General features: G+C 40.2%; 1 protein-coding gene across 2 annotated transcripts in view; it reads left to right on the top strand.

Moving 5' to 3' along the window:
- CDH4 (cadherin 4) overlaps positions 1 to 13,736 on the top strand; it is a 537,863-nt gene that overhangs the window by 6,571 nt on the left and 517,556 nt on the right. For both annotated transcript variants that reach the window (XM_075845364.1, XM_075845363.1), the window contains exon 2: positions 3,936 to 4,047. In XM_075845364.1, the coding sequence (XP_075701479.1) occupies positions 3,936 to 4,047 (112 nt within the window). The remainder of the gene's footprint in view (positions 1 to 3,935; positions 4,048 to 13,736) is intronic.

The raw sequence follows: 13,736 nt of genomic DNA, 5'->3' as shown, positions 1-13,736 counted from the left end.
GATGTGATGGAGACGTTTAATAAATTAAGTACACTTAGCTCTGCTTGCCCTTATTGTAGGGTTGTAAAGCATGGATCTGCCTTTATATCATAAGTTTGGGCCCTGGATTTAACCCTTTTTCCAGTTTCCTAGTTGTTTGCTGTATCATTCAGCACTGGACAGCTACCTTTCAGTAATCTACATACATGAGGACCAAGGCCATACAATCCCATGTGTGGTCTAAATACAAGATTTAATATTTTTCCTTTTTATAGTATAAGGAAATGGTCCCTAGCCAGTGGCTCGACCACTGTTGCAAAACTACTAGTCCCAGCATGACCGCCTCTGACATGCTGGGAATTGTAGTTCCGCAACATCTGGAGAGAAACCGGTTGTGGCTACTGCTGCTATAAAAATAAAAAATGAATCCAACTCCTAATAGCAAGATTTGCCTATTAGACGTTATCTACAGTCTTATACTTATGACTTTTCTATAATCTCATACTTATGATTTGTATCTTCTATCTTAGAGAAATTAGAATTTGAATTGTTTTGGCTGTCTATGTTCTTTATGCACATACGCATGCAGCAGAGCTCAATTTGCGAGCTGTATTGCTATTGAATTGTGATAATTGAGTTAAGATAATATGCTAGGTTTACCCCCAAACCGCACACAATCTGTCAATCCCAGCTCTGCTACATCTGTACTGGGCACCCATTGCATGCTATTACTCTATTACCTGAACTCTTAATGACATAAATCCTTTTTCGAAGCAGATATATAAACCATGTTACAGTTTTATCAGACCTATTCAGTAAAATCTAGATCTTGTTATTATAATTATTATTGTCTAGCGATTCTGTACCCATAAAGCTAAAATGAGGTGATTCTACGTCTATGAAGAACAGATATCACGCAGACTGATATTCAGTGCACCTTTCCTTTGACCGTTTTAGAATTGCAATATTTTTTTTGTCCCTAAATAATAGCACAAGGAAAAGTTTTTTCTTTTGTATTGCAGTATATTTTTCCCCTTAAATAAGAGTGCGGAGGCTGTTAGAGCTAATCAGGGTCATTATACTCTTCACTGTCTGCGACTACATATTCCATCCCCAAAGGCAGATTGAGAACCGCTACCAAGGAGATAGGCTCAGAACAAATACTTGAGGTCTGCGCAAATTTCAGATGAAATTTGGTGAAATCAAATCTCTGATGTTCCTCTGGTCTCATGAATTTAACTCTCCTGTTACCAAAAGCAGGCAGATAATATGTGATTATTTCTTTGTAGCTGGAAACGTGCCTGTGAAATATTGAGATCTACCAGTAACCCAGTTAGTTCATATTAGCTATATATGTAGCTTCTACGCTGGGTTGTTCATTTTTACTGCTCATTGAAGATCTACATGTATGTGCCGATGTAGCAGAGCTCACTTTGTCACGTACCTGTTATGTTTTTTTAAGCACTCAGTAGTTGGCAATCGTCCTATAACACATAATGATAGAACTATGAGTTGTGCCAAGCCCAGCTGTACTACATTGACAAACTCAGCACTGCAACATCTACATATAACGAGCTATACAGGTTTGTACATGGGTCATAGACAATCTATTATACAAGTAATTTGTCTAAAGCTCCCCTATACAATCTGAGTGTGTCATCCTTATAATACAACCCAGTTGCACAGCAGCATTTTGTATCCATGTGTCATTCTCAATAATGTTTAGTATTCACTGCACATGATGTATACATACACAGTACCATTTCTTGTGTTCTGTTAGCCAGCAAAAGCGTTAAAGCCCAGACTTAATTTGCATCTATAGGTGGTTGCTTGGTACTTGTTCTGCATATAAGTATCTGTTTTGTATTGTATATATGTACAGTACGACTTTCCGTGTTCTAATTTCCATCAAAAGACTTATTCTGCATGTATAATAGTTGCTCAGTACCACTTTCCTTGTTCTCTATGCAGAGCTTAAGACTCCATGTCCATTCTAATTATGTCGGTATGTGTGATTATACTGATTGACCCTGTTATTTGCTTTTCTAAGTTGCTTGATATGGGTAGGTGAGTGAAATAAAGCACTTTTCTTGTTATTTTTCCACCTCAAATATAATGATATATTATGTATAGATGGTTACACAGTATTTCATAATGAATATTAAAGGCCCTCAACATGTTTTAGCTTGAGGGAGTCATATTATACTATGACAGGTTGGACGGAGCCACAAGAAAAATGTCTAGAAGAATCCCCAATAATATGGTTCTTATCCTGGTGTCAGCTGCATTGATAGGGTTCAGGCTAAGTTTCAGATGATATTCCTAAGGGCCTGTTCACATCAGCGTTCGGGTTACGTTCATCCTTTCCATCAGAAGAACCAAAGAATGGAAAGCAGGAATCACTTCCGTTTGCGTTACCGTTGATTTAAATGGTAATGCTTCCATTTCAGTTGATTTGAGTTTGTTTCCCTTTTCAGTTTTTTTCACGAAAACAATAGCGTTTTCGACTGCGCTATTGTTTTCAAAACGGAAACTTTACTGAACGGAAACAAACTTAAACAGAAGCATTACCATTTAAATCAATGGTAATGCAAGCGGAAGCTATAGTTTACTTACGGCTTCCCGTACATCGGTTCCTCTGACGGAAAGGTTGAACGGAACCAATGAACAGAACCCAAACGCTGATGTAAACAGGCTCTTATATCACTGGCTGACAGTAGCATCTGCTGCTGCCAACAGCAAGGGAGCCACACCTAGTAGGCTTAATGTGGATAAGCCACATGTGGCTTCTGAGACCCAGATGAGGCACATCAGTGTATAGCAATATACTTATCTTTTATTTAATTCTCCTCATTATATTATAGCTTTAATGGACATAATCATTTATCCATTTTATTTACTCTCAGTTCATGGTACAGATGTAGCAGAGCTAAATTTGTCATTTAACTCTTCTGTGTACCATAATAACTCAATAGGGGAAGTCATGAAGCCATTTACACCAGTTTTATGGCATAGAAAAGTCACAATATGCAGAAAAACTTGCTTTGTGCACAGAAATCTTGCGACGCTTCTATGTTTACGCCGCCTTTTCCACTTTAAAAAAACATGGACGGGCTAAGCACGAGACAAATTTGCTATGATTTACATCAGAAAACGCTTAAATTATAGTGCAAATCTACTCCAGCTGAGTAGATTAGAATTTTTGGCGCATGGATGGCCAGCTATGTGCTTAAAACTTTTTTTTAGATTAAGACTGGCGTTTGGAACGCCAATGAACTGTCCACCTAGGGCAAGACACGTTTTTTGAGGCAACCGCCTTGACCGCAAGATGATCTCTTATCACCAGGGAAAACTTCTGCTGCATTGGAAATAGTATTAACAGGCACCCATTGAAATCAGTAGGTGATTGTCACATGGAGTCCACAAGAGCGATTCCACATGGAGTCCCCAAATCTATATAAAACCACAGATATGTACATAATGGTATATCAATCGGCACATACTGGTGAATGACAAAGTCAGCTCTTCTACGTAAATGTGTGTATATATTCTTATTCTGTGCCCCTGACTAATCTAACAATACATCACGTTCTTTATGCTGCTGGTTATTCTTCTCAGTATCTTTAATATTATAGAATGATGCATATATTATACACAGACAGAGCTGCCTAGCGTCTTGTTTGAGTAGTAAAGGAAATTCTCAGTGAGGCAACTGTTCATATTTTCTATGCATTTATATTTAGTGATTATTCAAAATACAGTATACTATTATTATGGCCGTTTGCCATAACTTTTGCTACTGCTTCAGGGCTCCTTACTTGCCCAGAGAACAATGCACAAACTGTATATATGGATGTACCCGACATAAGGTAGCATTTTCCTCGAAATATTGTAATGTCCAGGTGTAACTTTTCTGCTCCGTACACTAACACTTTGCTGTGGTTCTCTGTCCGTAGGCATACACTGGGAATGTAACCACACAGCACAGATGTACACCCGGCTTTTCTGAAGACGGTTACACGGCCCTTGTCTCACCAAGTATCAAAGAGGGACAGAAACTACTAAAAGGTAAACAAATGACAACCAACATTTACTGTCACCGACCTAGTTACCCCCTGATCCTGCTTGTTTTACCTGTGTTTATGGCAATTTATGGAAATAATTTCTTATAAGGATGGTCCTCACTTAGCGTCTTATTTTTTCTGGAAGAATGTATTTCTTACGCGAGCAATAAGCAGTGATGGTTTTAAATCTTCCATTATGCTCTCTGTTTAAGTAGCATTTTTTATATCCTCTAGCATTTAATATCTTCTTCCAGCTCGTTTATTGCACAAGGAAGAGCTGCAGTACAAAATGCTAAAATATACTTGACTATATTTTACAGATGGAGGGAGGGTGGGGTTAACGTACACTGCAAGGGTTTATTAAAGGTACACTAAACTTAGAAATGAATGATAAACGTTAAAAGGAGATAAGCCTGCCCCCAGCGTTTGCTGGTCTGTAGGAATTTCTGCATGTTCCTGAAACACAGTCTTGTAGAAATCTTGCAGAGACCACAGGTGTTATCTTCCTTTTGAACTCTTCCCTTTTCAGCAAGCAGATGAGTGGGACAGAGCTTAATCAAGGGGCAGGGCTTTGTTTCTTTGGTCTCCTATTGTAGTTAGAGCAGTGAAGGAGGGCTCTTGCTGCAGCCAGTTGCCTTACAGAAAGAGGACTGTGAGGCAGAGGGGCAAATGGCTGATTGCCTGGGACGCACAAAGAAGACTTTAGGGATTTTTTGGTGTATTTCCTATGTTCTAGCCTTTTATAAAGTAGACTACAGCTGAAAATATTTATATTTGGCATCACAATAACTAAAAAATGTTAAATATCAACTAAGGCCCCATGCACACGTCAGTGCAGTATTTACGGTCAGTAAATACTGTGCGGTCGGGCCGTGGAGTGTCATCCGCATTTGCGGACCATTTCTACGGCCCGGACACACACCTGTAAATATACGGGCATGTGTCCATGGCCAATAGAAATGAATGTGTCAGTATTTTATCTGCAATTTCGGATCCGTAATTTCGTATAAAAGCTACAGACGTGTTCATAGGGCCTTATACGAGTAAATATTGCACATTTCACATCTGCTTTCATTCGTCGGATGAGGGTGAATTTTATCTTGTGTGATCCAGGTCGCAGCACATGTGCTATGGGAAGCTTAGCTGTATGCGTTTATGTTTTGCATATTGTTCTTATACATATTTTGCACTTCAGAGAGTCATATGTGCTTGTTATATGTAAGTCAGATCGGCTTGCATTATTTATCCATGTATCAGTGAGCAACACTCCATGCAACCGTGTGATGTCACTGCATAAAGTACAAGGATCGGCTCTCAGGATTAATGGGATGTTGTTGTTTTTTTGTCTACCGAGAGATAGACTGAACATATGTTTTGGCAAATGGACCAACTCTCAGAGGACCTGCATGCTGAGTTCAGTTTTTTAATACACTAATCGGCAAGCATTATTTTTTTTTTCTCCAAGACTCCAGGGCTGTGCTAAGGTGTTAATGGAAACCCATTAACTACACATAGTATTACTAGGTAGTCATGACATCACTGAGGCATAAATGCAGTCACATGTAGCGTAAAAATACATCGCAAAATACGCAACAGAAATTCAGTAGCGGAATTACATTAGCGGATTTTGTGGCAAATTTGCTGTGAATTTGTGTTGCGTATTTCAGAGCAGAATTTCACATAGTTTTGAAGTCTATGATAAAATTCTAAATCTGCAACACATACAGAAAACACTGTGGCAAAATTCTGCACGGAAATCTAAACCATGTGGGTATTGCAGATTTTCTGTTCATCCATAGGAATCCATGGTGTAAATTAATCGCGGCAGATTTTTCCGCTACGGAAAATTACGCCACATAGGACTACACCCTTAAACAGGAGACATGTCACATTTTAGTGGTGTTACACAAATGTGAAATTATTTTAAAAGCTGCTTTATTCTCATGGGTCTATAAATCCATTATTCTATCTAACCTAATCTAGTCTATCTATCTTTGGCTTCGTTCACATCTGGGTCAGGGCTCAATTCATGGGTTCCGTCTGAGTTTTCAGTCAGGGGAACCCATGAACGGAACCCAAACTGAAACAAACGGAAACCATAGGTTTCCGTTTGCATCACCAATGGTGACGGATCTGGTACAAATAGTTTGCCACCGTTGTTTAAAGATGCTCTGTCACCACATTATAAGTGGCCTATATTGTACATGATGTGATCGGCGCTGTAATGTAGATTACAGCAGTGTTTTTTATTTAGAAAAACAATAATTTTTGACTGAGTTATGACCTATGTTAGCTTTATGCTAATGAGTTACTCAATGGACAACTGGGCGTGTTTTACTATATGACCAAGTGGGCGTTGTACAGAGGAGTGTATGACGCTGACCAATCAGCGTCATACACTTCTCTCCATTCATTTACACTGCAGATAGTAATATAGCTATATCGCTATTTGCAGTCACATAAACACACTATAACACTACTCATGTGTCATGACATTGAATATACATTACCTCCAGCCAGGATGTTATGTGTATTCATTCTCCTGACCACTTCTGTAGCGTCTATGTGAGTTACAGCACAGCACAGCGAGATCTCTCTGTGAATGACAGTTTACAGCGTAATCTCGCGAGACTATGCCTGCTATGCTGGAAATCACAGAGATGCTACAGAAGTGGTCAGGAGAATGAATACACGTCACGTCCTGGCTGGAGGTAATGTATATTCATTGTCATGACACATGAGTAGCGTTATAGTGTGTGTATGTGGCTGCACATAGCGATATAGCTATATCACTATGTGCTGTGTAAATGAATGGAGAGAAGTGTATGACGCTGATTGGTCACTGATTGGTCAGCGTCATACACTCCTCTGTACAACGCCCACTTGGCCATAAAGTAAAACACGCCCAGTTGTCCATTGAGAAACTCATTAGCATAAAGCTAATATAGGTCATAACTCCGTCAAAAATGATCGTTTTTCTAAATAAAAAACACTGCTGTAATCTACATTACAGCGCCGATCACATCATGTACAAGATAGCCCACTTATAATGTGGTGACAGAGCCTCTTTAAGGGTTCTGTTGTTTTGACAGAATGAATAGCGCAGTCTACTACGACATTGATTCCATCAAAACGATGGGACCCTTAAACAACGGTGACAAACGGAAACCATTTGCACCGGATCCGTCACCGTTGAAATTACTGTTGATGCAAATGGAAACCTATGGTTTCCGTTTTTTTCAGTTTGGATTCCGTTCATGGGTTCCCCTGACGGAAAGATCCGACGAAACACATGAACGGAGTGCCAACGCAGATGTGAACGAAGCCTAATCTACCTCTCTAGTCGACCTACCTCTCTAGTCGACCTACCTCTCTAGTTGACCCCCCTCTCTAGTTGACCCCCCTCTCTAGTCGACCTACCTCTCTAGTCGACCTACCTCTACCTCGTATGTCTTCTATTTAACCTTCACCCTGGATGAATTTCACAACGCCTCTGTGACCTTTGGTGACATAAAACAGAGATGACAAACAGGACTGAGATGCAGAACCACTTTTTCCATGGTGCTCAGCTAGTGGCCAGAGTTCTGAAATATTATTCATCTATGATTTAGTGGGAACGCTTGGATTATTGCATACTTGCAGATTCTCTCCACGGCTGGTGTTCCAGTTCAGTGCGGTGCTTCTACCTCGAAGGATTTAAAACAAAATTAAAGTGTCATATGTACAAGACAAAATTCTCACTGAGATGACATTGTAATTATTGCCAGTAAGTTGTTTTTGCTCTGCTGGAGTAAAGACTTGAAGACATGAGTGAATTGGGGGGCTGCAGTAAAGTCTAATGGTATTGTAATAAAGCCTTTCCTTTACGTTTCCCTTGAGATGTGTCTGCCATTTATTTGCTAGCCTGTTGATACGGTAATCTTCTATGACAGACTCTTAGCTGCTTGCCCGTCCTTTCTCCGAGAACATTGTCTTGTTAATATTAAATTGTTGCACTTTAATAACTCTAATAGAATCATCTCCTTGTCTAAGGTCAAACTGCATTTATTTATTTTTTAAGAAATTTTGCCGAAAACAAAATGTATGTTATTTTTTTCTGTCTCCTATCGTTTTCTAAACAATTTTCCTACCTATTCTACCCAATGATGAAATCATTTTGAGAGTTTGTCCCTGGTTTTAAAGACGACCTGTCACCTCTCCTGACAAGTCTAAGTAAATAATTGTATTTCCCATGAAATAACAAGTCTGGAGCATCTTTTCTTAGACCTTTACGTTGTTCCTCTGTTATGTCTCCTATAAGTTTATTAATAGTTTAAGAACTTAATTTTACCAACTTAATTTTTATACAGTATGACACTGTCCAATCAGTGATGAGAGTGAGACAGTGGAGAGACACGCCCCTTTGACAAGGGGAATAATAACACCTAGTTGTCCATTTATATATTTCTAGGAGGAATAACAGAGGGACGGCACAATGCAGATTTATAAGAAAATAAATTCCAGAATTGTAATGTTATGGAGAATACAAGTATTTACTGTGACAGATCCTCTTTAAAGGGGTTTGTTCAGGATTAGGAAAAAAAAAAGTCTGTTATTTTTTGGTTTTTTTCCAGAATCCGCACCACTCTTCTCCATGGTGTCTGGTACTGCAGCTCGGCTCCATTCAGTTGAATGGGGTTATACTGCAATGCTAGACACAACCCATGGACAAGAGTGGTGCTTTTTCTGTAAAAGAAAAAAAGCTGACACTTTATTTTAGAAAACAGCCCCACAATTTCTCTAATACGGTTCTACAATCCTTGCTACTTCTTTATGTAAAATGAATTAAATCAGAAATAAAATAACCAGCTGCTCCAACACAATGCAATGGAGTCCATGCATGCATAGTGGGGCTATAACTGGGGAAGAAATGTTGATTACTTTCCTTTTTTCGGGGAACCAAAAATACAGGTTAAAAGGGTTCGCCCAGAAAAAAAACCATTGATACCCTGTACTTAAGGATATTTCATCAATGTGTGGTTGGTGGAGGTCTGATCCCCAGCCCCCCCCCCTCCCCCAATCCACATAATAAAGGTCTGTATATACAGCTGTTCTGTTACTCAGTCCCATCCGCTAGAATTCATTCATGTACAGATGCGACCAAGTTGTTTTTAAATAATGCTCAGACAATTTGTATTTTTTTTTTCTGCAAATTATCAAACAAGGGGCTTAATCCAAAACTAAAAGGTGAAACAGATAAAAACAAGGACATTTATGCAAAAACACCGAAAAAGGCCATACTTACAAATGGACACAGCCAGGTCAGAAACGCTGATGAAGGCGAGTGAGCAGGTGCTTTAAATAATAATAGCCACTCCCACTAGTCTTGAGGGGAGTGGTGTGTGGTGCATGTGATGTGTAGTAAGAAATAATAAATGAATAGTGTATGTGCAAGTGTAATAATGTAAGTGAAATATAGGGGGCAGTAATGAGTAAAGTGCCTAAAAAATAAATGAATAATGGGATGCAAGTGTGTGAAACATGGAGGGATAGTGTGTAAGTCATGAGGCGCAACGTGACTAGCCAGGTAGAAGCCTATTTGTGACGCCTTGATAATTCATAGAGCGGGCTACCCTGCTTGCTAGGCCAAACAACAACACACCATGCTCTCCCAGCATCAAAGACCTGGCTGTGTCCAAAAGAAGCGAATATAAGTAAAACTAAAAGGTGGGAGGATGAGTAGTGACATTATAAATTACTGGAACAATGTAATGATGTAGTGGAAAAAATCCACCACAGGACAAAGTATCCTTTTAAGTAAAAGCATAAAAAACAACACATGCTCTTCCACATACAAAATACATCCAGTCTGTTGTTGTACTAAAAAACATATTTAGCTTTCAGTGTTTTAGCAGACAGCATGCATTTTAAAAGAAATACTACTGAATAGTATACTGTATGTTAGACTTTGTTTTGATGTTACCACTAGGGGCACTGTTGCCTTGAAGTCAGCGTGTGATCATTCCACCCTTTTTGCTTGCAAATTTACCGTATATACATTTACCCAAATATATAATCAGTCTCTCTCTCTCTCACTCTCTAGCTCTCTCTCTTTCTCTCATCATTCTGAAATTTTCTACATTAACGTGAGAAGTGTTCTACATTTCCACACACTGAATAGGAGCTTGCACTTTAACTCAGACACATGTACTGCCCCATGCGCACCGTGCTTAACCCCTGCTTCACAAGGTAGCACTGTGACCGGCCTCTTCCACCCGAGGGAGCACTACTGCAGGCAATTACTGACACAGCACACAATAAACAGCTCCATATTTCAGCAGTTGCTTTCAGTGGGAGGCTGCATTTACCCTCTCGAGGATAGCTAAGGATGACTATAGTGTACCCTTGGACGTAATAACCATTAATTAGTTAAATTAATTTTAAAAAAGATGCGGAGGCAGTGTTTCTTACAATGTATAAATAAATACATTAATGTGTATGGTATGACATGGTAACTGGTTCACTATTACGCGGCAGACTCTTCCCATAGTCCAAAAACAGCAGCAGGTTTATTCACTGCCTGTGAAATTGGCTTTCCATAGTGTGTCTGCACATGGTATATAGTGTGTATACATAGCGTCTGTCTTGCCAATCTATATAATAATACAGCTTACAGGAACTCTTTGCAGCTCTGCCAATGTATCTAAGCCCTTTAGGTGTGATACCATCTGGGTTAATCATGTAGTTATGTATCAAGAAGTAGTCCCTGAATTTTATTCTAAATACCTTTTTTTTTTTTTTTTTTTATACTATTAACATAGGGAACATTTAAGGTGTTGCTCCATAAGTACAACCTCGGTCTATAAGCCCTATAATGACATCCTAGAGGGGGGGGCCCTCTATGTGTGTCCCACTAGGTGTACCCTGGTCGTACATACAAATGTAGGGCTGGCCACAACTTCTGTTGGAGGTTTCAGAAGCCAGACTTCATTTTCGGAAGGTGTTGTCATGGTGAGACAAAAAAACACTCCAGGCGAAACAATTGTGTGGCAGAATTGATCCATACAACGTGATGTATTGCTGTATAAATGACCTTGCTGGGGGCCACTGAAACCCCCAACGATCACGAAAACAGGGGTCCCGAACTCCTAGTTTCTCCTCACTGCTCGACCGCAGTGAGGAGGGCTTTGAATGTAGGGGTGGTCTTGAATGTACAATGCTTCTCCATTCAATGTCTATGGGACTGACTGAATCAGCCGAGTACAGCGCTCGGCTATTTCCATCAGTCCCATAGACATTGAATGGAGCAGCAGTGCGCATGCGTGATCGCTGCTCCATTCAAGCTCTTCCTCACTGCGTCGGTGAGTTAGGGACCCATGTTTTCACCATCGGTGGGGGGCCCAACTATCCGACAACTATCACCTATCCCGTGGATGTATGTTGTGACAGATTTATCAAAGATGGCAAATGCAGTCATAAATTTGTCGCAACTTGTCAATAAAATAGTCTAGCTCTAACTTAGACATAGGTTAAAATGACTCTTCTTTTGATAAATGCAAGCCCATATTTCTATAAATCCACTTTGTCTAGATGAAAAAAAAATCCAAGTCAGGCACCAATGTATGCAGAGAGTGATAGTATAATGTTACTGCACAGGCGCCTTTCAATACAGGATGCTAAATTGTAGTCACTTCACTGAAGCTAATCTTATAAATCCACACCCTGTCTCCTCAATGCTCCATCTTGGAACAAGCATATTTCATGGTGTGGTGCTGCAAGTATATCACAGAGAATTATGTGTATCTAGCCGTGTCATAGCTTTCCTTTTAGTGCAGTTGGCACAATATATAACAAAGTGTGTAATCTAATGTATTCCTGTGTGCAGATAAGCGATTTCATCCCATGACACAGTCCAGCGGAGACTTTATTCTTCATAGTTTGATTGACATAAATTAAAGCTAATGAGTGTTGAAACCCCTTCAGTTACAGTACAGGAATCTAATATGTGTGAAATACCCAGTTTGTATCTGAGGTGACATAAAAAGGCTTAAATTGTTAATATGGGCTCTTGGTTGCCTACACTTAGAAGGGGACAGACCAATAATGTCCTAGGTTGAGCCAGTATTTGGCTATCAATTAAAAAAATACCTGAAGTGCATAATATATGGTTCGAAGTCCTACTGAATAAAAGGTTAAATACTTGGACTGAGCACTTTTTAAAGGGGTTGTCTCATCACAGACAACTACTTTAATATGAGAGCCTGAGTGGCAGGTTTGGCTACCGAGACCCCCGGCAAACAGCCAATTTTGGCAGGAGAAAGTTGCTGTTGGCTGCTTATTTCTGCTCTATCAAATAACTGGCCGATCCAGGTCTGCAAGAGCAATTGCTGCTACTCTAAAATATCTATTTTCCCTAAAAGAGCACATTGTAAGGGCTTGTCTAGATAAGACAACCCCTTTAAAGTGTACAGATGTAGCCAAGTTTATCTTGACTGAGAATTTGCTGCAGCGTGATATCACGCAACAAAAGCCATTTGAAAAAGCCAAGTTAAAGGCTATGTACACCTTTGAATTTATATGTGTGTGTGTGTGTGTGGTGCAACTTTCTAATTCCTTTTTATTAAAAATTATTTTTACTTTTTGAGTTACAGCTGCTTTGTATCCTGTATATAGAGCAGCTGTATCTTTCAACTGTGCCCTGAATCTGCCAGGTCAGTGCCACTGACCCGTTCAGTGTCAGCAGGTCTCTGACACGCAGGACCACCTGTTAGACTGCGTTCACATCTGCGCCGGGACTCCATTCATGGGTTCCGCCTGACGTTTCCGTTTGCATCACCATCAATGGTGATGGATCAGATGCAAATGGTTTCCGTTTGTCACCGTCGTGTAAGGTTTTCCGTTGTTTTGACGGAATCGCTACTGTAGTCGACTGCGCTATTGATTGTCAAAACAACGTAACCCTTACACAAAGCGGTGACAAACGAAAACCATTTACACCAGATCTGTCACCCTTGAAATGAATGGTGATGCAAACGGCAACCTATGGTTTCCGTTTGGATTCCGTTCATGGGTTCCCCTGACTGAAAGGTCCGACAGAACCCATGAATGTAGTCCAGGTGCAGATGTGAAGGCAGCTTTATTAATAGCCTCATGCACACGGCCGTGCCAGTAATCACGGCCTGCGATTGCGGGCCGCGTTTTCGGCCGTGCTCCCATACAAAGTATGGGAGCACGGCCCGTAAAAAACGAAAAGTAGGACATGCTCCATAATTCCCGGCACGGTTTTACGGCACAGACACCTATCCGTAGCGATATGGAAAGTTGTCCACGGCCAATAGAACCGGGCGGGTCCATAATGGCGGACCGTATTACGCATTTGCATTTACGAAGATTTTTTACGGTCGTGAGCATTGGGCCTTAGTTATGAACCTAGATGTGATCAATAACCGCTCGATTGTGCTTTTAATATGCGGTCTACCACCCTACTCGGGCTCTACCTTCTGCCAATGACCTTAGATTAACATCCACCATAATCCGAACCTCCCACTCCCGTCTCCAAGATTGTTCTCGTGCTGCACCGTCCTCTAATCCGATTAGTTCCCAACATCCACAGTTTTAAACGTGCCCTAAAAACACATCTTTATAAACAGGCCTATAACATTCCCTAATCTGACTCCTTTTCCTAGCCCTTTTACATTGATCATAAGAATTTGA

This window comes from Rhinoderma darwinii, chromosome 13 (assembly GCF_050947455.1).
Source record: "Rhinoderma darwinii isolate aRhiDar2 chromosome 13, aRhiDar2.hap1, whole genome shotgun sequence".
In the NCBI taxonomy this organism is placed as follows: Eukaryota; Metazoa; Chordata; class Amphibia; order Anura; family Rhinodermatidae; genus Rhinoderma; species Rhinoderma darwinii.
The sequence above is the reverse complement of the archived record's forward strand: the minus strand, read 5'-3'. Positions and strand labels throughout refer to the sequence as shown.